This window comes from Chanodichthys erythropterus, chromosome 11 (genome assembly GCF_024489055.1).
Source record: "Chanodichthys erythropterus isolate Z2021 chromosome 11, ASM2448905v1, whole genome shotgun sequence".
Lineage (NCBI taxonomy): Eukaryota > Metazoa > Chordata > Actinopteri > Cypriniformes > Xenocyprididae > Chanodichthys > Chanodichthys erythropterus.
Window position 1 is genome coordinate 45,095,474 of NC_090231.1, and position 26,971 is coordinate 45,122,444.

Here is a 26,971-nt window from a genome sequence, read left to right on the forward strand (position 1 = left end):
AGCCTATATTATTATTATAATTAAAAGATGAAAATTAAATGTTTTGAGGAGGGGCCACCTGGACTCTAGTCCACCAGTCAAGAGGGGAGAAAAATACTAGCTTCTTTGTTCATTGAATATAGTTGAATTGTCATTTAAGGTCGAACCAATTATTGTCGCTTTGTCAGAGTGGGCCCGATCTACTCCCCAAAACTAATACATCCTTTGGGTGATGCGAAGCAAAATGTTAAATAAAGTTTGCCATAAAAAGGCTGCAAAAGTAATGATTATGAATGTGAAAAAAAAACAGCAAGGAGACATTTTAATTGTTTATTAATAAACTATTGTTTTCTGAATCAGTGTTGGCTGCGAAAATGAAGCTGACTCTCATCGTGTCCGTGAACGAGCTTAGAGAGAGAGAATGCAAATTTCATTCGGATTATCATCAGAGAGACTATTTATTTTCGTTTTTAATTATTTTGTTTAAAAGTAGACATTTAAAGCTTTTTTCATAGACATTTTTCTCACGTCTGTGAGGCAAGCAGCCTATACGTTGAGTTTCGGTGCATTTAAGACGCGCTCCAGTGATCGTGCCCGGGCCTCCATGTCATGATTATTGTCTGCTACATTTGCTCCTTATTTATTAAATCCAGGCAATTGGTTGATGAAACATTAAAATTACGATACAATTTATACAAAACGAAATTCACTTTAAAGAAAGGCTTTCTACAAAATAAAACTTAATGAAGTGATCAAAATCATGTCTGACCCACTCCATGTCTCCTAATATATTGCGCATCTTATGATTCTATCTTACTCATGCTGTTCACTTTTCATAATCAAATAGAGGAATTTAAAACATAACATTATAATAAGCCTATGTAAACATAAATATTAAACTAAATATGTTTTCTTTAATGGCTACCAACATGTACAGTACAGAGAAATTTCATGTCCATTTCATTTATTTAACATATTTAATATTGGGGTCATCCATTAGACTTTTTTTTAATGTAATGTTTAATAGAAATGTAAAAACTAATATATAAAAACAATAAAGGAAAACAAACAAAAAACAGCTTCACTGGCTTGGTAAAACAACAAACCTGTATAGATAAACAACAGCAAAATATCTTTATAATTTAGTCTATGAAAATAGAATGTAAAAAGTGACCAATGTAATATAAACAATAAAGGAGCTGTAAAACTTGAAAAAAAAGAGCTTTGTAAACATTTAAAATAAACATAAGTCAGCTCTTTGTAATGCTCCAGTGCTAAATAGGAAGGAACTTATTTAACATCCATATGAAAAAAAAGTCCATCTAGCTTCACTAGATGGGCAAAAAAAAAAAAAAAAATGAACCAGGGGGCATCCCAGACTCTGAGAGCAAGAAAGAACATTTCATATTTGAAGATTTTTCTGTTTTGTGAACTTGTGGAGTGAGTGACCTGCTCAAGCAGAATAAGATCCCTCAAGCTTCTTAAATTCAGGCTTAAGCATATCTGGCAGGTTCTTGCTTAAGAAAGCAAGCATTTCTGCTCTCTCAGCTGTCAGCCTGTTTCGCTTCTCATCCAGGATGGAGGACACTGTACTGAATAGCCTTTTACTTTCTACACTAGTGCAGGGTGTGCAGAGGTATTTCAAGGCAGCACTAGCAAGGCCGGGAAAACGCTGTTGGTTGACTTCCCAGTATTTGTATGGGTCTTGTGTAGCAGGAATTGTTTCCTCTATAAAAAAAGCCATTAACTTGGACAGCAGTGCTGGAGCTGCTTGCTGCACCAAAATCTTCCTCACGCTCCTCCAGAATTTTGTCAAACTCTTTCATGAAGCTACTGCTCTTGCTTCTGCTTGGTGCCGTTGCTGCTGCTGCTTCCTTCCAGGAGGCCTGACCTCTTCTGGTGGCTCTGAAGTCTCTGATGCCCCATTAGCCATGTTGGTCCTCCTCAAGTCTTCCAGTTCCATGGCCAGTGCATCTTTCCCCCGCTTGGCAGACTCTGCACTTGTAAAGAATCTGAGAAAAAGAAAAGAAATGTTAGTTAAATTATAGACTCATCAAAGTAGTACATCATACATTTGCCAGATGGTTGCATATTTATTCCTAATTTTACAATGCTTACTTTTACTTTTCAGATATAATATGTAATGTATGTAAGATCTAATGTGTACATTATTTAATACTTTTTTCTAAGTTCTATTGAATGTAAATATACATCATGGAATCTTTTCACTTTTAAATTTGCAGTGTACTACTTTCTTACACAGAGTGAGAGAGCGGGAGAGAGATAATATACAGGTGCAGCTCAAAATTTAATAATGATGAGTTTTTGTCATTTATTTCATAAAGTGAAACATACATACACAAACACACATGTGGTGTCTGAAATGAAAATAAATAAATAAAATATATGGTTTATGGTCTTACCTGTCTTTGTATCTTTGGTCCAGCAGTGTGGGAAGTGCATACAGAGATTCATCTTCCATGGTGCTGAAGCATTTGTCTATGGCTTCTAGGAGGTCTTTTTCATGGTTTTAATCCCAGAGTCAGCCTCGGTTTCTGTCGAGAGGAGACATCTAAGAACAGTGACACTTGGGATAACATCAGCCACAGAGGCGGTGGCTGAGCTCACCTTCCTAGTAAACTCCTCAAACGGTTCAAGACAGGTTTTTGTTTTCTCAAGCAGAGACCACTGGTTTGCTGTGAGTGTTGTGGGTAGGTCATGGTCAGCAGCATAGGCAGACAGGGCTCGCTTCTGTTCCAGCAGACTCTTAATCATGAAGTAAGTGCTATTCCACCTAGTTTTGACGTCTTGCTTGAGGCGTTTTTGTGCCATGTTCATCTCAAGCTGGATATCTTGCAGCCGGGAATATGCAAGTGGATAATGTTTTAAGTGTGCAACAATGTGTCTCCCACTTGCAACGGCATCACTCACACTGCATTGCTACAGGAGTCCCTCATTGACGACGAGCTGCATTGTATGTGCAACGCAGCCTAGACTGCGCACTCCCATATTATCCATAGCTTTTCGCATGTTGCTGGCATTGTCCCTCAGAATAACATGGACTTTACTCAATGGAATTTGCCAATTTGTCAAGATTTCCCTTTATGGCAGCTGCAATAGCGTCGCTGGTGTGTGACCCACGAAAGTTTGTTGCACTTAACATGGCACTGTGAGGCACATAATTCACGTCCAACCAATGTACCGTTAAACTTAAAAGCGAAACGGGGGACACGTCGGAGCTCCAAATATCTGTCATGAAACTCGTCGATTTAACATCTTTTATCTCCTCTGATACGTGCTTGCACACTTTACTGTACAGTTCAGGTAGAGCCGTCTCGGATAAATATTTTCGTGTTACCATGTCGTACCGTGGTTCTAAGTGGTTCATTATGGAGTCTGAAGCCCTTGTCTCCAACGACGGACAGCGGTTGCTCATCCAAAACAATGTAATGCAGTATCTTTTCAGTGATTTTTGCTGCTTCCACATTATTAGTTGGAAACTTCTCACTTCTTTCCTTTATCTCTGACAAAGTTAGCTGTTTCGTACCGTCTCGCGATTGTTTTTTCAGCTCGATGAACTCAGCGTGCTCTTTAGAATGAAATCTCTGAGGATGCTTGATTAAGTTGATTGTGTTATAATTCTTAGTTGTATCACCGCCCCTCGGAACATTACGGTTGCAGATATTGCATGCAGCTGTCGAACTTGTTGGCCTAGCTAGCATGAAATACATCCAAATAGGCGATCCTTTGGCTCGCTCCATGTTCTTATAGCTTGTTTGTAAACAATCTACCTTCGTGCTGATCATGCTCCTAGCGCATGTTGTCACTTGCCCACACGTCAAATTACCGCGAGAGCTTCCAGAGTGCTGACAGCTCTGTATGCTCTCGCCGTAATTTGACATGGATCGGCCAAATGGATCGGCACATTGTCACCGATACCCGATCTCAAATTTTATTTAATATCGGCGCCGATACCGATACAAATATCGCTATGAAAAATGAAAAATGAAAAAAACATAAACAACTCAATTTGGTACTCGCAAGCTGTTTGAGAGGCGCTTTATGTGCGAGCCACATATATAGATCAGTGGTGCGTGTGCTTTTGGTGTGAATGTGAATCCTGCAGGAATTAATAAAATTATGTGCAATACAAGCACCGAAGCAAATGAGACGAGTGAGTGAGAGGAAGCAGAAGTGTGCCAAACTGTAAATTTTCTTTATTATCTGTTTTGCTATGGAAGACTGATATAGTAGCTACATTTACTTTGAGCCTGGAGGGCACGCGTCCACCATCCAAACACTGCAGCAAGAAAGATAGAATAACTGGTGTTGGGCAATTCAGGTTCCACACTCTGTGAGCTACATCAGCTCTCAAAGACTTTCCATTTATGAGCATATACTCTTGTTTATTCACAGACTGCCCCTTTTCAACAGCATTATTGTGTCTGCTGTATCAGCCCTGGTGTTATGAGCAGAGGTTCACACACTTATCACAAAATGCACAATAGAGTTAATAATTCTCTAGGATCCACACTTCTAAGTTGTACATGCAGTGCTCAACTAAGTTCGGTACCTAGCAATACTATGACAAGGGCCCTGGAGTCGCCTAAGCCCTTCCATTATGTGTCATTACCTCTATGAGGATGACTCCGCAAAGTTTGCTTAAAGTGACTGTGTGTGTTAGAGACACGGACAAGTCTGCCTTCTTACTTTAAACTCCATAATCAGAAAGTCCCTTATCACAGGCGCTTCCTGAGGTTTACCTGTCACACTGAAAGGGATCGGCTCAGAAGTGTCACCTGCTCTATGTGCTGAATCAACGGCAAGAAAGCCTTCTTGCATACATTCTCTTGAAGGAGTAAAATTCTGAGGCAATGTTTCTCAGTGCTTCTTTATTTGCCCGCTCCTATTTCATGTGCTTGAGCACCATTGGCCGTTGTAGAACAACAGCATTATTGAATGAGGCTTCAGTATTTTCTGAAGCATGAAGCATGATCCTGCAGTACATGAGGCTGTAGTTTCAGAACTGCAGTCCTAGGATTGCATTTCTAGGACCCTTTTTCTTTCCTTTTTTTTTTTTTTTTTTTGTATGTACCAGCAGTTTATACTGTTTTATAGCTCTCACTTTGTATTATTAATTTTCAGGAATGATTCACTGTTTTAATTATTTAAATGTAATGGATATATTCTCCTAAGCCCCTAACCCTAAACATAACCAATGGTAACCCTCTTGAAATATTTTAGCAAATTTGTTTCAATATATAAGACCCTATATTCTGGTTTTAAAATAAGTTTTCTGGGAAAGAAAGACTATTTTTGTGTATGTACGAGACTTTTTATGAGTCAAAGCACAGCATGGCGCTTCTCATCTGATATGTATCTGACTTAAAGGTGAAGTATGTAATTTTTTTTTATGTTACAATAAATTATCTTAACTCAGTTTATTGTTCATTACACTAGTATTAGTATGCCATTCATGGGTTTATCCCCCTCAAAATTGTAAACATTGAGCCTCTCAGGCACCATCAAAACATTGAGAGTGGTCTGCTCAGATCTCTTTCCATCAGATCTCAACCAATAGCAAGAGTTTGGGCTATAGGCTGCTGTAGGTATTTAGTCGGTGTAGGACCATAGCTGATGCGTTACATGGAAAAATACATTCTGCTTAGTTCACAGAAGTGTAAGCCAAAATTTTCTGCATTTAGACCTTCAAAGATTAAACATGTCCTGAACACATGCTACAATGGATGATTCAGTACCATACATACATAATCAAAATGCACCAGTTTATAATGTTTACTTTGTTTCCAGTGTTGATAGCTTCAAACAGTTATGGCGTGTCATGTTAAAAGTAGGTGCAAATGGATTGGACTGGTTCATTAGACACATTCACTCTAGAGAGAGTGTTTGCCTACACAATTGCTTAATCATGACAAATAGCAACACAGCTAAAAATACTGACAAATATGTTGGAAGTTTTATTGAAAGTAGCCTACTTTTACCTGTTGACATGCCTTCAAAAGCACCCATAAAAGTTGAAGGAGGTGTGATGTGTAAAAAGGCCATTTGCAAGGTTGTTTAAAAATATGCTTTATTATTGTAATTCTGATAGGTGCCACTAGTTTCACAGAAACTACATACTTCACCTTTAACAAAGTGCAGTAAATGGTAAAACTATTAACTAGTGTGTTTATGCTTGTGTTAATAAATTAATTAATTCATAAAATAATAATATAAAATAATGAAAAGAAAATACCAGTTAATAACATCTAGCAGCTTAATGAACTTTTTGTACAGCTAAAATAATTGAAAAAGCTGACATTGAAAGCCTTGCACATTCAAGTTTAAAAAGGCCCCCCACACTATTACATTAAAGATAAGGTGAGGAAATAATAAAAATTGAATAATTTCTGTGGGTCTAGTCATTGCAACTATTTCTTTCAGGTTTGAATCTGGTCTCCTCTGTTGGAGTAGAATTGGCTAGGAGGCACTGTCACAGAAAACTAGGATCCTAGAAATGCGGTCCTGCAACTGCATCCTTGGGTATTGCAGCATTATACTATTGGAAAACATGTCCGAAAGCTATAAGAGGTTTTACTAGAGCACTGAAGGAAAATTACATTTTCATTTAGCTTGTTTGTCTTTTTTTTTTTTTTTTTTTCAGACCAATGCACTGTTGTAAATCGGTTGATGGAAAATAAGATAATGTGCATTCTAAAAATCAAAATAATCCGGATAAAAAGGTATCTAGAATTATTCACACAACTGATAATCATTTATCTTTTCTATCTCACTGAATTGTGAGGTATATCATTTTATAAAACTTTTTGTGTAAAATTTATTTGAACAGTACGTTATGTTGTAAGTCACCCCAACAGCCTGTCCATTGTTGATAATGTTATAATTTTAATGTTCATACAAACACAAATTGCATAGTTCTGCTAATATTATTTATTTGTTTTCAATATAAAGCTTGGTGAAATGATTTCAGTGTGTGAATATCAGTACTTTGTGAGCATTTTTCCAGCACATTTTTTCACAACAACATGATATAATATTAATAACTGGTCACTGTAATCATGATAGGAAATGTTCATGCTGTTTCACCCTCTCTTTTAGATATTGGCATTGTCCATGTATAATATATAAAGGTTGCAGATTAGATGTTATAAATGTGAGATGATAAATAACCTTTGGAAACCTTTGACTGTCCATCATCCACGTGATCACATATTAGAGTCGATTGATTGATTGATTGATTGATTGATTGATTGATTGATTGATTGATTGATTGATTGATTGATTGATTGATTGATTGATTGATTGATTGATTGATTGATTGATTGATTGATTGATTGATTGATTGGAAAAAAATGATTGATTGAAAAATTTATTTCACACACTTCATCATTTTTAAGACAAAATTAACAATAATTAAGAAAAGTGTGTAAAAAGCTTTTAAAAGGGGGCCCAGTACCCAATCACACCATACAACATATAACATACAAGAACAAAAGCTCAATCCATAAACACAAATATATATATAAATACATCAAGACAAGACTACAGCAAACAGACGATCCCAGCACAAATATAACACTTTCAAAATGATCAAGAAGTATAGAACTCTTCTGACATGCGCTCAGATGAACAGCGTTAGCAGTGATGTGTTCTTCCAGCCGGGAATACCCCTGCATCTCTCTCTCTGGAATGTGAGCTACAGTTATTAGTCTGTCTCCTACAGTGCTGGATTAGATGTTTGGCAATCACCTCTTTCCCATCCTCTATGCAAGGTCTGCATTACTGAAGCTTTTCTCATGCTTCCCATCCAGAATTTTTAAATCACTTACACCCTTCTGCTCACTTTTATTAGACAGAGCATGTAGACCTCAGGGAGAACGAGAAACAAAACATTTACATGTCAGAGAAAAGCAAATACTTTCCTCCTGTGCAGTCAGGTTGGAAACTGTTGCTATAGTAACAGTAAAAGGCCAGCCTACTGTGTCAGACTGAATAGTGATAAGGATGCTGAGAGCTCCAGGTTTAATTATTTTCCCACATTTCAACCTTCTACACTGTACAAGTAAATCATTCGCATATGCAACTAAATAATCGTTAGCAAATAGTTGTTAGATTTCACACTAGATTGAGGTCAAGAATAAGTTTAGCACAGATATATTTTCACTGCGTGTTATGTCCTATGACTTCTTTAGAGTGCATACACACTAGAATGCTCTGACTTAGAGTTTGACAGGAAGAAATGCATAAGCTAGAGCTGCACAATTAAACAATAAAAGATTGCAATCTCGATTTAAACACCCACACAATCTTATTCCTAAATGTCAGTGATTCAGCTATGTCTATTAAACCTTTGACGAGTACGACCACAGCGAAACATTCAAATCTGCATTCACTCTGCCGATGACCTAGAGAGAGCAGTTATTATATATTGGCAGGAGCAGACTTAGTGATTTGGGGGGCCCCAGCACACCATCTATGCACCCTTTTACCTTAGTTTGATTAGTTTAGTTTTAATTTAGTTTGAACTTTTCCACCAATGTGGAAATTCTCCTTTGGCTTCTCATAAAAAATATAATTATACACATAGGTTGTTCTCACAAAGAGTTGCTTACCCTTCATTTAATATTCTAACTGTGATTAGTGTTTTTACATATTTTTAAGACGTTTTCGGATCTTATACCTTCTTCCAGATGGAAGCATTACAAATTCTGAGGTGTGTGTGTGTGTGTGTGTGTGTGTGTGTGTGTGTGTGTGTGTGTGTGTGTGTGTGTGTGTGTGTGTGTGTGTGTTTGTGTGTGGAGTCAGATACAACCCTTGTTGCTCTTCTGTGTACTACCAGCAAATACAGTTTATCAAGCTGTGTTTGCTGGCATCCTATTTTTTTTTTTTTTTTTTTTTGCCATTCTCGATACCAGGCTGTAATATTAAACAATAAACGACTCTCAACATGACTTTTATATGCCATTTTCCAAATAGATTGACTAATATCAAAACTCTTCCGTTTACACATAAGAAACAACCTTTGACTTGCTTTCCTTAAAATATTGTCTACAGTCTCACCAAAACTAAACCTTGTATCCAAATATGTTCCCAAATATACTAACCATTATTTTGCTGTCTCTCTCAAAACACTCAACCTTTTTTGATGTATTTTCTAATTGTGAAATAAAATAATGAATCCCCCCCCCCCCCAAAAAAAAATTAAACATTCCTCTAATTATTATAACACCTCTGCTGAACATATCTAACCAGTTACCAAAGATGAGACAACATTTTTGACAGTATGCTTGCCACTATCAGCTAATCTTTTCCAGGCCTGCTTCCAGAATGTCTACACTGCGCAATGAATCTCTTATTTGCGTGATCACGTCGTGTCTACACTTTCTTTATGAGAGGATTCTTGAGCATACAGAACTTAACACTGAACAAAAACTCTGACGCTTTGAGCAGTGAGTGGATTCTGACTAACTTAAGCACCTCTGATTGTCCATTGTGTTCAAGTTATCAACAGATATGTCTGTGATTGGCTACATTGTTTAACGCTGCAAAAAAACACGTTGTAAATAGAAACCTTTGACGCTCTCCAGAGCGCAAATACAAATACGCCCTGGAACGTTGGCGAGGTCTCTTTCGCCAATAGGGCATATGTTTCTCATAGAACCAGGCCTCATCTTTTCACTATTTTTCATACTAACAAGGTGTAGTTCCTGTCTGTGCATCAATGGCATCGCTGTTTATTGGGAACATTTTTTTTTTTTTTTTTTGGAACCAGCCCTCTGATAACAAGCTCACAGCGTTCTTGTCTGACAGGTGTTTTGGCCAGAAAGAAAGGGTCGTCATTGATTAACACTGCCTGTGTGTTGTATATGTATGTGAAAAAGAAGAGACTTTGGGGAGTTTGGCAACAGTCCTTTATTCTGTTTGTCCTTTATTCTGTTTGGGTAGCTGCTTTTCATTATTACTTAATTCTTGAAAATTTTAATGTTGACTTCGCTCTGGCTCTATTCACTCTGCTGTCTCCACATATTCCGGCCAATGTCGAACTGCTCGCTCACTTGCAGTACTAATAGAATAATAATACTAATAGGATAAGAATGAGACAGACTAATATTAGCATAGATGCCATTCCTCTTATGATGTAACAAGTAAATCGGATGTTATGGGAAGTGTTCACAGTTCTAGTTGACCTAATTCATGCAGCCTAATAATCATTTAAGGGATTTGAATTATTAGTGTGTTATGTTTATGGCAGGTTAAAGAGATAGGTCTTTAATTTAGATTTATCTGACAGAATGTGTCTGCATCCCGAACAATGCTAGGAAGACCGTTCCAGAGTTTGGGCGCTAAACAGGAAAAGGATCTACCGCCTGCAGTCAAAATTGATATTCTTCAACTGGCCAGAATTTTGAGATTGCAGTAGACGTGAAGGAATATAGTGTGATAGGAGTTCACTCAAGTATTGAGGAGCTAAACCATTCAGCATTAATAAACTTTTCTGCATTTGACATTGAGGACATATGCTGTAATTTAGATATATTTTTAAGATGGAAAAATACGGTGTTACAAATTAAAATGTGGCTATCAAATAACACACCCAGGTTCCTAACTGACTTGACAGAGCAACCATTAAGTGTTAGATAGTACCCAGATAGCAAGCTATGATCAAAATAATGTTAAATCAATGTTAATGTATCAATGTTATCCTCATTGAATCAATATCACTTTTGCACCCGTGATCAGTGTTTCCTTTAGTTGGGCAGTTTGACTCTCGGCTTTTTGTGTGAGTTTGTGGTCTTTGTAACAGTGTTAGCCAAAACACATCATTTGTTGCAAAAAAAAACAGAAACAAAATGATCAAGTGATATAGTTTTCTGCCTAACAAAGCAGAGCAGTTTACTAACCTTGTTCCTGACCAAAAGTGGTTATTTGTTATTAAAATATTATATTCACAAATAATGCTTTCTTGCCACAGATCATATTCTGAGTTATTTTTTTTTTTAAATACATTATGGATTTTTTTTTTTTTTTTTTTTTTGACACACAAACAGACATCAAGAATCAGCATTTGAATCTGAACAATGGTGACATCCTTCATGCCGCAATGCATGCTGGGAGCCACCATAGTATACAACTCATGACTACCAGCATGCATTGCTGCATGAAGCATGTCACCATTGTTGAGATTTATATGCTGATTCTTGATGTCTGTGTGTCTAAAGATTTTTTTTAAAAATTGCACTTTAAAAGTCAAGATTCAGAATGTCTAATCTGTAACAAAGTATTGTTAGTGAACGTAACCTATGAAAAACAAATAGACACTTTTGGTCAGCAGTACGATTAGTAAATAATTTTGCTTTATGATGATGGAAACTCAAATCACTTGATCATTTTGTTTCTTGTTTCTTTGCAACAAATTATGTGTTTTGGCTAACACTGTTACAAAGACTACAAACTCACGCAAAAAGCCAAGAGTCAAACTGCCCAACTAAATGAAACACTGACCACCAAAATGGTGACCAAACATTTTCAAAAAAACATCAACATCTAAACCTGTTAATTCTCAAAAAGAACTTCTGCTGAGATATTGAGAGATTTATTGTCTTCTTTCATCTTCAGTTGATTTCAGGCTATGTGGCTTTAAGTCAGTTGTAGTTGTGTGTCATTTTCTGAGAGTGCAAACACTAATTCAATGCCTTTACCATTGATTTTTTGTTGACATTTCAACATTTTTTCAATATTAATTGAGGGTGCAAAAGTGATATTGATTCAATGAGGTTAACGTTGACACATTAACATTGATTTAACATTATTTCGATCATTGCTTGCTATCTGGGTATTCTAGGTTATTACATGCAGAGGTTTTTGGTCCAATTATTAAAATTTTTCAAAATTTAGTAGTATGAAATTACTAGTCATCCATTGTTGACATTGTCGATAATGTCGACAAATTGTTTCAGCCCTAATTGTGGCAGTAGAGTGTATCATAGGAAAACCATAATTTGTTTTGGAGGCACAATACATTGCTTCCCATCTTGTAGTTTTGTACTTTTATATCCAACCAGCTGCTATTCAAGAGTTAATGAGATGAATGCTTACCATTAAGAAGAAAGTAGTATGTGCACATTCCAAAACAACTTAGAGCAGGTGCTCGATCATCAGAAACACTTGAATGTCAAAAAACAAAAATCGGCACACTGTTGAAAATGTGGATAAAATAAGTAATTGTCATCTTTTGATTATTTACTGTTGGTCTGACCTGACGAAGATCTTTTTGGTCGAAACGTTGTCTTTTTAATAAATTTGGAAAGCAGCAGTGGTAGTGTGCTGATTTTTGTTTTTTTACATTCATGAATGCTTACCATATCAAAGTTTAAATCTCAGTATTCAGCAATCACAGTATTTGTCACAAAACGTACTCGGTTACTGACGTAACCTCGGTTCCCTGAGATACGGAACAAGTACTGCGTATGGGGAAAAGTCTCCCTTTTTCCCCGTCACTGAAGCCTTTTTCAATAACGCAATGTAACCGCACCGTCATTGGTTCACTCATAGACAAGTTGTTGAACCAATGGCAGCGCGGCATAGCTGCGCGGCCTATGGCGAGAAAGCGCGCGGACTTTCCCGCCAAAAGGGGCGGGGTTAAGGGCTATATAAGCAGGCGTTTCGCCATAGGATTTCAGTGCCAATCGACTGAAGTGACGACTCTGAAGCCGCAGCCTTGTGGCACGGCAAGTAACGCAGTACTCGTTCCGTATCTCAGGGAACCGAGGTTACGTTAGTAACCGAGTACGTTCCCTTTCGATACTTCACTCGTATTGCATATGGGGAACGAATTCAACCGCGCCGTGCCACTGCAGGGAACAATGTAACTTGTTCTGGACACTGGAAGGGGACCAAGAAAACAAGTATGAAGCAAAGCCGCCATATCCCTTGTTACACTACAAGGAATGAAACCTGTAACGGTGTGACGCGGAACTCGCAAGAGGCCGCCCAATCACACTGAAAGCACCAGAGCTTGCAAGGTCGGGACGTCAAGATGATAAAACCTGACAAAAGTGGACGGCAAAGACCAGCCGGCCGCCTCACAGATTTCTTTAATGGAAACTCCGTTGGACCAAGCCCATGAGGAAGCCATTCCCCTGGTGGAATGGGCTTTAATTCCTATGGAGCAATCAGCACCCAGAAAGGAGTAACACAGGTTAATGGCGTCGACTATCCAACGTGAGAGACGCTGTTTTGAGACCGGAGACACTTTGGTGCGGCCACCAAAACAAACAAAGAGCTGATCCGACTGCCTGAAGGGCTGTGATCGCTCTACATAGGTCCTCAATGCCCTGACAGGGCAGAGTAGCTCTAGCTCTCGTTCATCCGTAGAGGGAAGAAGAGCAGAAAGCGAGATGACCTGTGCTCTAAACGGGGTTGAGAGCACCTTGGGGATGTAGCCATGCCTAGGTTTCAGAACGACTTCAGAGTGAACGTATGCAGGGCTTACAGAGAGGGCCTGCAAATCGCCAACTCGCTTAACCGATGCTAATGCAAGTAGCAGAGCGGTTTTCAGCGTGAGGGGCCTGAGGTCAGCTGAACACAGCGGCTCAAAAGGTTTACCCTTGAGGGCCCTGAGGACCAGCGAAAGGTCCCAAGTGGGAACAGTGAGGGGACGAGGTGGATTTAATCGCCTAGAACCCCTTAAAAAAAGGGGTTTCGACCCACTGACTGTCCAGCAATAGGAGCGTGGAACGCTGTGATGGCTGCTACGTACACTTTAAGCATTGAAGGGGAGCGCCCCTTATCTAAACGCTCTTGGAGGAAAGACAGTATGAAAGATACGTCACTCTCCACAGGGTCTATGTTGCACGTGGAACACCAATCAACAAAGACCGACCATTTCTGGGCGTAGAGGCGTCTCGTGGACGTGGCTCTCTGGGGATGGAGCATCCACTCGCCTGAGGGGATGTTGCTCCGTGACAACATGTCCGCGCCCAGGTTGGTTTTGCCAGGAATGTGAGTCGCTCTGAGCGACTGGAGTCTCGGCAGGGCCCATTCCAGGAGACGTTTTGCCAGAGCGCATAAGCGGCTGGACGAAAGACCGCCCTGGTGGTTTATGTACAACACCACTGTCATGCTGTCTGATTGGACCAAGACATGGCGTCCTGTCAAGTGAGCCTGAAAGGATTGAAGGGCTTTCATCACTGCTAGCATCTCGAGGCAGTTGATGTGTAGACGGCTTTCCTCGTGACTCCACGAGCCGAAGGCCGGTCTGCCCTCGCACACAGCGCCCCAACCCGTGTTGGAGGTGTCTGTTGAGAGCACCGTCCGTTGTGAGACCGCCTGCAGGGGTACTCCAAGATTGAACCAAGTAGGGTTCAGCCAAGGTTTCAGGGCTAGAAGACAGGCCTTTGGAGGAACCTGAAACTTCAGCCAGTACTGTAGAGGCCGCATCCGAAGAAGGCCGAGCTGCAGTACCGGGTAGGCGGAAGCCATCAGCCCTAACAACCTCTGGAAGAGCTTCAGAGGGAGATGGGCTTTGTTCTTGACTGAGGCCGCGAGCTGCTGAATCGCCAGAGCGCGTTCCGGCGAGACTACTGCCGTCATACGGACTGAGTCGAATACTGCCCCCAGAAACGAGATTTGCTGGCTGGGGCATAGCAAGCTCTTGGCTAAGTTGACCCTGAGACCCAGACATTGTAAATGGCTGAGGAGCATGGATCTGTGGTGTTCCAGCTCGGCTCGCGAACGGGCTAGAATGAGCCAGTCGTCGAGATAATTCAGAACCCGGATTCCCATTTGTCTCAAAAGGGAAAGCGCCGCGTTCATGCACTTGGTGAAAGTGCAAGGAGCCAGGGACAGCCCGAAGGGCAGGACCGTATATTGGTATGCCAACCCCTCGAATGCGAATCTCAAGAATTGTCTGTGATGGGGGGCTATCTGGATGTGAAAATACGCATCCTTCAGGTCCAGTGAGCAGAACCAGTCCCCGGGGCAAATGTGCGCGAGGATCTGCTTCAGCGTCAGCATTTTGAACTTCCGTCTCATGAGGGAGCGATTCAAAAGTCTGAGATCTAGGATGGGTCTGAGACCGCCATCCTTCTTGGGGACCAGAAAGTAGCTGCTGTAAAAGCCTGACTCGCTCTCTGCAGGGGAAACTATTTCTATAGCTCCCTTCCTTAGCAACGTCATAACTTCAGCTCAGAGAACGTGAGCGTCGTCCGTGTTCACCGAAGTTTGCAGCACCCCGCCGAAGCGAGGGGGCCGTCGTGCAAATTGGAGCGAGTAGCCCTGAGTTACGATCCCCAGGATCCAGTCTGACACATCGGGGATGGCTTGCCAAGCCTCGGCCCGAGTGACGAGGGGTCGTATAACGTCGGATGACAGGCCGCCGGTGAGGGGGCCGTACACCGAGAGAGGTGGAAGAGGAAATTTGCTCTTTTTTTGATGAAGTAAAATAGTGTTCGCCGTGAAAACGGCAGTTTGTGTGGGCGCAACAGATGTGGGCCCAATTACAGCATGAAGCATGTTTCCCACACCCGGAATTAGACGAGGCGGAGGGGAAACTGCACGCAGGAGCTTTGGGGGTGGTCCGGTCGCAACGAGACAATCCCCCATCCTTTTCCTTTCTGACAAATCAGGACGTCTTTGGAGCCGCCGGGTCCAGCACAATCTTGGGCCGGGGTCCCTGGCGTCTCGGGAAGGAGGGGCGCTTTGCAGGGCGTGAGCGCTGGCGGTGCTCCTTTGGTGGCGCTGCCTGGGAGGCGGGTGGGGCTGGCTTGTTCTGCTGAGCCGGCGCAATCCTGGGGCGGCTGGAAGCAGAAGTAGAGCTGGAGCGCTTGGGCAGGAAGTGCCTCATAGCCTGAGACGACTTCTGCGCCGCGGTGAAGCGCTCAGTAAAGCCATCCACTGCTGGCCCAAAGAGACCGGAGGGTGAGACCAGAGCATCCAAAAAGGCCGTCTTGTCCAGGTCCTTGATCTCAGTCAAGTTGAGCCAAAGGTGGCGCTCCAAGACAACCAAGGCTAGGTTGGTGGCGCTGCGGAGGTCCTCGAAGGTCGGTGCGTCTATGCCAGACTCAGAGGAGGAGCTGTACCTGTAATTAGTGCTCTGTAAGCTACTGTTACATGGCAGGTAACCATATAACATCTCATTAGTGAGGTAATTTGAGTTGCTCTTGGTCTGGAGATTATAGATTTAGTAAACTCCCTTGAGCAGTGCTTCCTATATTTTTGAGACTGTGAACCTTGTCTTTTTCAAGGTAAGAATTTCACGCACTCCCTTGAGTCATATAATACTGATAAATACTACTGATATTTTTTAGTGATATGATTGGAATGCTTTAAGGTTCATAACATTTTATAAAATGGCCGTCGGGCAGTGTTGAGTCATTTTTGAGTATCGGTCGGCTTAGTTTTTCCTTGTATTTCAAACCGTTAGCTTTTTTTGGGCTGATTCAGCATGTTGAATAGGCGTCGGGCTCAAAAATAAAAGCAATGAAAGTGGTGAAAGTGAGCAAAGAAGTCAAGATGGCAAAGACAGAAGGCTTTAATTTTATGTCATCTTACCGAGCATTTGGATGCACACATATTTTCATAATAACATGAGCCCAAGGCTGTAACCATGTCTTGAACATTTGGGGGATTTTTTATTTTTCAAAAAGCATAAAGAAACAGAACAATAAAGGAAGTTCTAGTTCTAGTTGGGAAATAATCAATTTGAACTATTTGCAAATAATTTGCATTAAAATAAGCATATGTGCACTTTTATTTGTATGCCTAATGTGTCGAAAACGTAAAATGTTTCTTGTCTCTTCACACTCAGGAATTACATGAATCATGTAAATGCGTATTTTCAATTCAAAATGGCCATATTTGGAAAAAAAAGTAGTTTGCATCACTGGATATCACTGTCAGTTGTTTAACATTTCTATCGCAAAACAGTTTGTGTATTAAATGTTTTGCTATTTACATCTTACCTCACTCTCTTTCAACATTAAACTGCCACTTAGTGCTGGAATTCATGCTCTGCTTCTGTGACCATTAAACCCCGCCCACTTTGATTTGATTGGCCATCTCAGTCATTTTGACATTGACGAGTACTGTTAGACCGCTGAGACAAACCAGACTAAAAAAAATGTAAATTTTAAACATTTTTGTCATCCTAACAACGTACAGAGTACTGCGTAGTGGAAGCAGTGCAAGAATTTCAAATATTGGGGGGAACAATTTCTAATTATTGGAGGGGACTTGTCCCACTCAATGTCTATGGTGGTTACGGCCCTGCATGAGCTGACTGGAATGTAGAAAGTGATCGGCGTGATTAACATTAAAAATTGTAAGCAAGCTGCTTTGTTTATGGTTTATCTGCAGTCCTAATTTCAGTTTCCCTTTTTGATTGATGAAAATAGACTATTGATACTTGCTGATAGACAGATATTTACTTACACGCAGCCGCAGAATGCAGGTGCTAGTTGACAGCATGTGCCTTTAGCCCTTTTTGTGTGTTCAAGGACCGCTTTTTGGCCAAGACGCAGCTGATTAGAGGTGACAACACAGTCAGCTTTTGTCACCGTTAGTTCTTTGATGTCTGCTTGGTGTGTCCCGGGCTTTAGTCTCAGCCTCATTGACAGCAGTGCAGGTTGGTGCTACTCTCTCTTTGTGTATGATGCCAGTCACAGCAGGACTGAACTTATGCTTGGCAGATGGCAGTGCCTACTGTGCCATGCACACAGTCTTTTCTAGATCCCAGAACAAAGCAACTCACTTTGTAGGACTGATGCTTGCTGGTACAAGGTTGTGTATTTTGTTTTGCTGGTCTTGGGTTCAGGTTTCTTCAAATTAAACCTTTTTGTGTTTTGTTCTTTCTTACTTTCTTACTTACTTTTTAGAACAATAACCATTTTCCAACTTTCTACTAAAAAAAAAAAAAAAAAAAAAGAAAATCTTTCCTTGACACTGTAAAAAGCCAGACTTAAAGGAGTCTGAGAAATCACTGAGAAATCAAATTTTCCTTGATCTTTTACATACAAGGAGTCATTTTACAAAAACATACTGTAATTTTCAGAACTCAAAAATAACTTGTCAGTCCAAAAGAAATTATTGAAATCAAGTTGCCAAAATGGCTTGTTTCCTACTTTCAGGTTTTTATTACATAATAGAGAGGAATATATCAGCACAAGACTACGTGCACAGACCAATGCCTTTACATCCTTGACCCAAACCCACTGCTGCATTATATTGAAAACAAAAGAACTACTAGAACAGGATCACTGGACTAAACATAACATTACCTTCCAAATAATCCTGTTGTTAGGAAAGTACCTGTTTTTCAACTGGCTTTATTTGTTTGTTTTATTCATTTTACTGTGTATACTTTGTTAAACCAGCTGCAATTCTACACATGGTTTGCAAACAGACTTTAACGGAAAGATATGGACCTGATAGTAATGCTGCAACATTTAAGTGACCGTGTTAATTCTAATGCCTAATCTGTGATCAGTGATTGTTTTGATATGTGAGGAGGACTCGTATACAGTCAGACATTTGTTTATTGCTGTTTATGCGTTAGTAGATCAAGCCAGTGACTAAACGGTTGTGATCAAATAATTCATCCTTTATAATCACTGGAGCTGTAAATCACTTGATGTTCAGCACAAGTCAGCGGCTTGAGTTCTGTACTTTCACCAAAACTCCTATTATAATCAATGACGATGTCTGCACTGCTCAATGAATATCTTATTTACATAATGTTTTCACTGTGTTAGTTATGAATGATGATACATTCGTGAGAGTGCAGAAATTGCGTTGCAATGGAAAGGTCATAGCATTCATGTGCTCAACAGATTGACTGGGATTGGCGGCTGTGCTTACTGCTGCAATTTTCTATTCAGTGGAAGCAGATCTACACCATGTGCAGAATTATTAGGCAAGTTGATTTTCTGATCATATATTTTTTTCCAAGCACATTTTACCAGTTTCAAACCACATAAATCTCAATAACTACTATTAATTTTGTATTTAATAATTTATAAGTGATTATATAATTGTTCATGAAGGCTGGAAATAATAAAAAAAACCTCTTATTCAGGTGTGCATAATTATTAGGCAGGTTTTCTTTTGCAGGCAAAATGAGCCAAAAATATAGAGATTTAACCCAGACTGAAAAGTCAAAAATGATTATATGCTCATAAGAAGGATGCAATACTAATGCAATACTAGAAATGGCAAAGTTATGGCATGACCAATGGACAGCAAAACACTCAATGGGTCAGCAGGGTCAGACAAAAATTAAGGTGAAGTATTAAGTGTGAAACCATCAGGCACACTTTAGTCTCAAGCTCCACCATTTTCCCGAACTGCAACCCACCTGGAGTCAACAGAAGTGCAAGGTGTTAGGATCTCAGAGACTTAGGTTAGGTAAAGAATCCTAAAAAAATGATCCTCACTTAAAAAGAATCTGAAGCTGAAGTGTTGTAAAATACATGAATACTGTTTTTTTATAGGCTTTATAGACAGTGAGGATGTGGTGCTGGTCCTTCAAGAGTCACTCTCAATCTGTCTGTCTATTAATACTTTTTGTAAAAGAAAACCCTAATAATTATGCACACCTGAATATAAGGCATTTTTCTTTTCCAGCCTTCATGAACAATTATATATCACTTATAATATAATGATTAAACACAAAATTAATAGTAGTTATTAAGATTGATGTAGTTTGGAATTGGTAAAACATAATGGGTAACACTTTATTTTAGCGTCTTTTAACTAGTTGCTGCTTAGCATGCCTATTACTAGATTATTGGCTGTTTATTAATACTTATTAAGCACATATTAATGCGTTATTCTACCTTACTAACTATTAATAAGCAGTAAATTAGGAGTTGAAAAGTCATAGTTAATAGTGAATATGTGTTCCCTATACTAAAGTGTTACCAAAATATGATCAGAAAATCAACTTGCCTAATAATTCTGCACACGGTGTAAATATAATCATGTTGTAATCATCATTTTCAGGATTAGTTAATCTTGGCGGATGCAAAGTTAAAAAAAATATATATATAGTAAAAGTTTTCAAAACTGCATTAATGTCAAAATAATGCTCACATAAAGTTGCAGTGCTGCGTCATCGTGAATGTTAATCCTTTTAATGCATTTTAAGCCTTGCCCATTTAAATTTTCAAGCAATATTAAACTGTTAGGGGCAGTTTCCCGGAGAGAGATTAAGCCTAGTCCTAGAATAAAATGGCCCTTTAAACTAGAATAACAGAAATCTGCTGTCTCTGTCATGGTTTAAAATAGTCCTAGACTTAGTCTAGTCCAGAGTTTAATAAGCTGATTTCCTGGAGGAAGACTAGCTACTCCAGGACTAAACTATATATATATATATATATATATATATATATATATATATATATATATATATATATATATATATATATTATATATATTAGTTTTTTTGTATTTTTTTATGCTGTTCACTTTATTTAAACAATTAATTTAACACCATTGTTTATGGTTCAAATGTGATTGCTACATGTTAAATTGACTTGAAATGGTTACTAGAACTTACCTGATGTTTTCATTTTGAAATAACATGTTTCAGTCAAGTAACCCAATCAAACAGGACTTTCACTTCCCATCATGCTTTGCAACAGGCTGAATTAGGAGAGTAAATGTTGAAAAAGTGTTATTTTATGCATTTTTTTTTTTTTTTTTTTAGAAAGATGAGAATATGGAGAGACTCTTACTGTTTAATGTTCTATTATGTAAAAGTTTTTGTTATGTTAATGTTTTTTGGAGATTTCCGTAGTGAAGTGTTGAGCTTGTGTTTGGGTTGAGGACCTGCTAACAAGAATTGCCATTTTATATAATGAAGCAAGCACTATAATAGTGTTTTGGATCAAACCAGCCCATTTCTACCAAATTAATTTCTATCAAACCATTTCTAGACTGCCAACACCAATTATCACATGTGTAAATAATTACGTTTAGTTTGTTGCTAAAGGACAAAACAAAAACAATAATCATAGGATTATTATATATATAGAATTCATCTATTTAAATAGAATTCATTACAAACAGATTTCCAGGCATTTCTTTTTTTTCACAGCTGATGTGTTTTGCTTGCTTTAAAAAAAAAAGTCTCTTGTTTAGTAAAGGTGTTTTTTTTTTTTTTTTTGAGATTGCAGTCTTTTTCTGCTGCCATTGTTTTCCTTGGATTTGCTTCTCAGTTCCATGCAATTTTAAGCTTTTCTTGGTTCATTCCATGTTTTCTAGGCAACCTCTCTCATGCTAATTCAGATTAGCACAGTTGGTTTTAAATGAATCTAGTTTATTTTAAATCGGGACTCCATAGTCCAGGTTTTAGTAATCTGTAATTAATCTGTGTTTCAGAAAGCCATTTTTTAAACCCCGATTAACTATTCTAGATAAAGGCCTATCCTGGTTTAATTTAAACCCTGTACGGGAAACCGCCCATTAAAGTTCAATAAGACACAAAAGAAAATGATATCTGGTACTCGTATGCTGTTCTGATAGATCATTTTCTGTACATGTGCACCGAAACCTCATCAGAACATCATGTGAGTATTGAATTGAGGTCTTTTTGTTGTGCTTAAATGGTCAAATACACACAAAGTTGTCAAAATGTCTGTCTACATAAACATAGTAGGTTATGTTCTAAGTTTACATTTAGGATAAAATCGGATGTGTCAATTCAGTATTTTAGATCCATACGCTAGGTCTAACCAGGCACGATGTGATAAGATTCCAGCGACAAGCAATTTGACTGTCCACACTAGATGCGACGTGACGAGAAGCGATAAAATCTTTTACATGGTATTGGTAGTGTGTATATATATATTTATATATATATATATATATATCGCAAAACCTATAAATACACAAAATCAACAATTGTTTCTGTCCAAACAGGTCTGTCCAGCCATGATTGAGGATAAAGGTCATCGCGTGACGGACTACTTCGTTGTAGCTGGCCTCACAGACAAGTCCACACCTCTAGAGCAGGATCTATCTGAAGCCAAGTCCAGTGGGCCCAAGGCACCTATCACAGACCTAGCCGTCATCAACAAGTCTGCAGGAGAAACAGTCCCTGAAGGTTTCACATGCATTGAGAGCACCTACAGTGGCCAGCCAGCCAATCTCAACCATGGCAGCCTCAAGAGCCCAGAACTATTCTTGTGTTACAAGAGGGGACATGGAAAGCCCCCACTCATTGATGTCGGGTGAGTTTTTAGGGTGAATGGGTATCCCTCTATGTAGCTGTACCCTTGAATAGATATTTATTATGCAAACAGAATAATATTATGTTATAAACAGTGTTGGGGAGTAGTTAACTACATGTAGCGGCGCTACTAGTTTAACTACATTTTTCAGTAGCTTGTATGTAGTTCAGATCGTTTTAAAACAGTGTAGCTTTTCCAGTAGTTAACTACATTTTCCAGCAAGTATCGGTGTAGCGCGACCAAAAGCTACAAGCTACAATCCGTTTTGAGTTCTGACGAGTTCGTCTTCAGCGTCTTCAGATCACGAACTAAAATCGTGCATTACCGCCATCTATTGTTAGACCTATATAATGCATCTTGCGGCTTTATCAGTTAATCGGCAGTTCATCGAGAAAAGATCGCCTAATGATTATATAAAGGAAAAAGTATGGAAGTAAGATAATGCCAAATGTTTTTGAAATAAAAAGCTTGTTGAATTGCACTATTTGAAAAAAAATATGCATTACATTAGCTGTGCTTGCATTTAGATGCACTGTATTTTTAAGGCTTGCATTTTTATGGGATGAAATTCAACACAATCGTATATTTAAGCTGTGAATATTTCAATTAAAAATATTTCACACACATTTTCATTATTAAAAATTCAATAATTCATATTCACCTTTCAAATTTCACTTCCAAAATATTCATTCTGTTTAAAAATACAACCTATAAAATTCGACTAGCAATTTTCAGTCCATTTTATTTCGCTTTACAAATTCGCTTCCACAAATTCAGTGGTTCAAATTCGGCAGAAAATTCAACATTTCACATCCGGGAACTGCAGGAAGAGCAGTAGAGTGCCGATGCATCATCTCTATCTGCTGTTAGTCTGCTTCACCAGCAGGTGCCGCTAGCGGCTGTTTAGGAAGACCAAAGCAACGCTAGTAAGTCATCATTCATTCATAAAAACGGATTTACAGAATTAGAGCAAGCATAAGTGAATATGTGATGATTATCAGGGCCAGTATAAATGCAGAAACGCTGATAAAGACACAAAAACTGCATTTATGTTTAATTCAGTGTATTTACGCTTACTTTCCCAGTGTAGCTACAGCTTTCTCTCCAGTGAAGAAGATAACGTTATTGCCCGATGCTGGTGTACATAGCAAACGTTAAATCTGAGGTAGACATATATTTCTCTCTGTTGTTTAGTTCCCTTAACTTTATATCGCGGCGCTGTGTTGTAATACTAGGGCTTCCCTCATCCGTCATAGGATTGCCCTGCCATCAGGACATATAAACTCTTAACACAGCTTAATGGACTCGTACAGTGATATAAAAGACCAAACTCGCACCTCATTTGTGATGTAGGTTAGACTATATAGGCTCCAAGAAAGCAGATACTGGCATAAAGTTGATTTGACGCTGAACGTTTGATTATGATACTCGCAAATTTAGGGACCGTCTCTAAAGTTACGACATTCTGTATTCACGTTTCTACCTTCAATTACATTTAAAGAGAATGACTTAGTCACAAAACCAACTGTAAATTGTTCATCTAGCTGTCAGGTATAATGCAAACCTTTTAGATTTTTGATGTTTATTATAATAAAAGGTAACACTTTATATTAAATAGTTGATATGAACGAACAATGAACTGCACTTCTACAGCACTTACTAATCTTTGTTAATTCCAGCATTTAATAATACATTACTAAAACCAAGAGTTGTATTTGTCAACTTTAGTTAATGCACAGTGAAGTAACATGAACAATGAACTGCTGTATTTTTATTAATGTTAACAAAGATTAACAAATACAACAACAAATGTGTTGCTCATGGATAGTTCACATTAGTTAATACATTATGAACCTTACTGTAAAGTGTTTCCAAATAAACTGTCAAGTAATATGTAAAGATTGCTATGTATTTCACTACTGTATTGGATTATACAAAAAAATGCCATAACTTAAAGCTCAATAGCATATGATGAGAATGATTTAGTCACCAAAACTACCTGTGAAGTGTTCATCTATAGGTGCCAGGTCGAAGAGTGATGCACCCTTCTCTCTCTCTCTCTCTCTCTCTCTCTCTCTCTCTCTCTCTCTCTCTCTCTCACACACACACACACACACACACACACACACACACACACACACACACACACACATATTCAAACACACTCAACTCAAAGTACATGCACATATACTTTTTCTTTTTTTTACACATTCATCACACAATTAGTTCTACTTAGTTAATTTTATTTCTAAATTTTATTTAAAATTTGTATAAGCAGGATAATCTATGATCAGGTAAAATAAAAAAATGAACAAAGTAAAAAAAAATAGTGTGATGAACGTGTAAAATAAATAAATAAATAAATAAATAAATAAATAGTATATATATATATATGCATGTACTTTGAGTGAGGTGTGTTTGAATATGTATATGTGCATGTGTGTCTACAAGAGTTTGGTAGAAGGTAGAAACGTGAATACCAAATGTCGTAACTTTAGAGACGGTCCCTAAATTTGCGAGTATCATAATCAAACGTTCAGCGTCAAATCAACTTTATGCCAGTATCTGCTTTCTTGGAGCCTATATAGTCTAACCTACATCACAAATGAGGTGCGAGTTTGGTCTTTTATATCACTGTACGAGTCCATTAAGCTGTGTTAAGAGTTTTTGTCCTGATGGCAGGGGAATCCTATGACGGATGAGGGAAGCCCTAGTATTACGACACAGCGCCGCGATATAAAGTTAAGGAAACTAAACAACAGAGAGAAATATATGTCTATCTCATATTTAACGTTTGATCTGTACACCAGCATCGGGCAATAACGTTATCTTGTTCACTGTACAGAAAGCTGTAGCTACACTGGGAAAGTAAGCGTAAATACACTGAATTAAACATAAATGCAGCTTTTGTGTCTTTATCAGCTTTTCTGCATTTATACTGGCCCTGATAATCATCACATATTCACTTATGCTTGCTCTAATTCTGTAGATCCGTTTTTATGAATGAATGATGATTTACTAGCGTTGCTTTGGTCTTCCTAAACAGCCGCTAGCGGCACCTGCTGGTGAAGCAGACTAACAGCAGATAGAGATGATGCATCGGCACTCTACTGCTCTTCCTGCAGTTCCCGGATGTGAAATGTTGAATTTTCTGCCGAATTTGAACCACTGAATTTGTGGAAGCGAATTTGTAAAGCGAAATAAAATGGACTGAAAATTGATAGTTGAATTTTATAGGTTGTATTTTTAAACAGAATAAATATCTTGGAAGTGAAATTTGAAATGTGAATATGAATGATTGAATTTTTAATAATGAAAATGTGTGTGAAATATTTTTAATTGAAATATTCACAGCTTAAATATACGACCATGTTGAATTTCATCCCATAAAAATGCAAGCCTTAAAAATACAGTGCATCTAAATGCAAGTACAGCTAATGTAGTGCATATTTGTTTTCAGTTAGAGCAATTCAACAAGCTTTTTATTTCAAAAACATTTGGCATTAATTTACTTCCATAAAAAAGCATCCGTCAGCTGAACAGAAAACAAAATCGCGTTATAGCTTAGTGTGCTTATCACATGGCAAAGCCTGATCTAATAAAATCTGTTGCTCGGGTATAAGAATGTTCAGTTTTTCTAGACTAGAATTTTTCTAGTCTGCATTTACATTTCTTATTCTTATTCTTGCATATTTCTGTCCCGTGTTATGGTTATGGTAGCAATTTTGAGCATGAATCCTGCATTTATATGTAGAAATCACTTCTGAAACTGCAGAGTGCAATTGGTGGTCTGTCCTCTCATAGCATGAAAAACAAAATTTATATTAAAATTCTGAATGTATTATATATAAAGCATGCAAAGAGAGTCAGTGTGAGATATAGGCTACATTTGAGTATTGTATCTTTTGATATAGTTTACAAAATAAAACAGTACGCTTTGAAATCATAATTGTAGTGAATTGCTTTGTTTTAAACCCCAAACATCTTGCTTAAACATTCTTCATGAACAGTTATCCAGTTATTTGTAATAAGCTATGTCATTTAAAAAAAAAAAAAAATAAATAAATAAAATCAAAGTAGTTTCAATGTAGCTAGCTACTTTTTAATAGTAACTTGTAGTGTAGCTAACTACTTTTTCAAAAGGGTAGATTGACAGTAGTTTAACTACTTTAATTTATGAGTAGCTTGTCAAACTACAGTTTCAGAGTAGCTTCCCCAACACTGGTTATAAATTTAGGTCTAATGTTTATAATTGGCAGATCATGAGTTTACCAGCTATTGACAGCCTTGACATGAATAAAGATTATCTGTAGTCAGTGCAAAGCACTGTTGCTGCCACCACAAAACAGATTTCCATCGTTCAGTGTTGCAAGCAGCCTAGTAAAATGTTTGCACCACTATGACTTATTCTGGACTAAGATGGAATGAAGATAATACAAATTTGTGGGGATAGATGGCTGAAATGTGTTCGAAATGCAGCTTATCTTAATACCTCACAGGGCCTGTAAATTGCATAAATATATTTAACTTAGGTTAGTGTTGTAATCCATCTAAACCAAGACCAAGACAAGACCAAGACTCCTTAAATTCTTATAAAAGCTACACATTTACGTCCTGAAAAATGTCTTATATAATAAAATATATATATATAATAATAAATAAATAAAAATAAATACTATAATCGTTACCAATCAAATAAAATCTCTAACAACAAAATTCTTCTTTGCACTGCAGAGTTGATG

The 26,971-nt window shown here is 38.2% G+C and overlaps 1 protein-coding gene across 9 annotated transcripts in view; it reads left to right on the top strand.

Moving 5' to 3' along the window:
• dennd4c (DENN/MADD domain containing 4C) overlaps positions 1 to 26,971 on the top strand; it is a 112,096-nt gene that overhangs the window by 24,321 nt on the left and 60,804 nt on the right. For 6 of the 9 annotated variants that reach the window (XM_067399892.1, XM_067399894.1, XM_067399898.1 and 3 more), the window contains one exon: positions 21,919 to 22,229. In XM_067399892.1, coding sequence (XP_067255993.1) covers positions 21,919 to 22,229 — 311 coding nt within the window. Of the gene's footprint in view, positions 1 to 18,827; positions 18,911 to 21,918; positions 22,230 to 26,971 lie in introns of all 9 variants that reach the window. The other 3 variants (XM_067399897.1, XM_067399899.1, XM_067399900.1) reach the window with 1 other exon arrangement.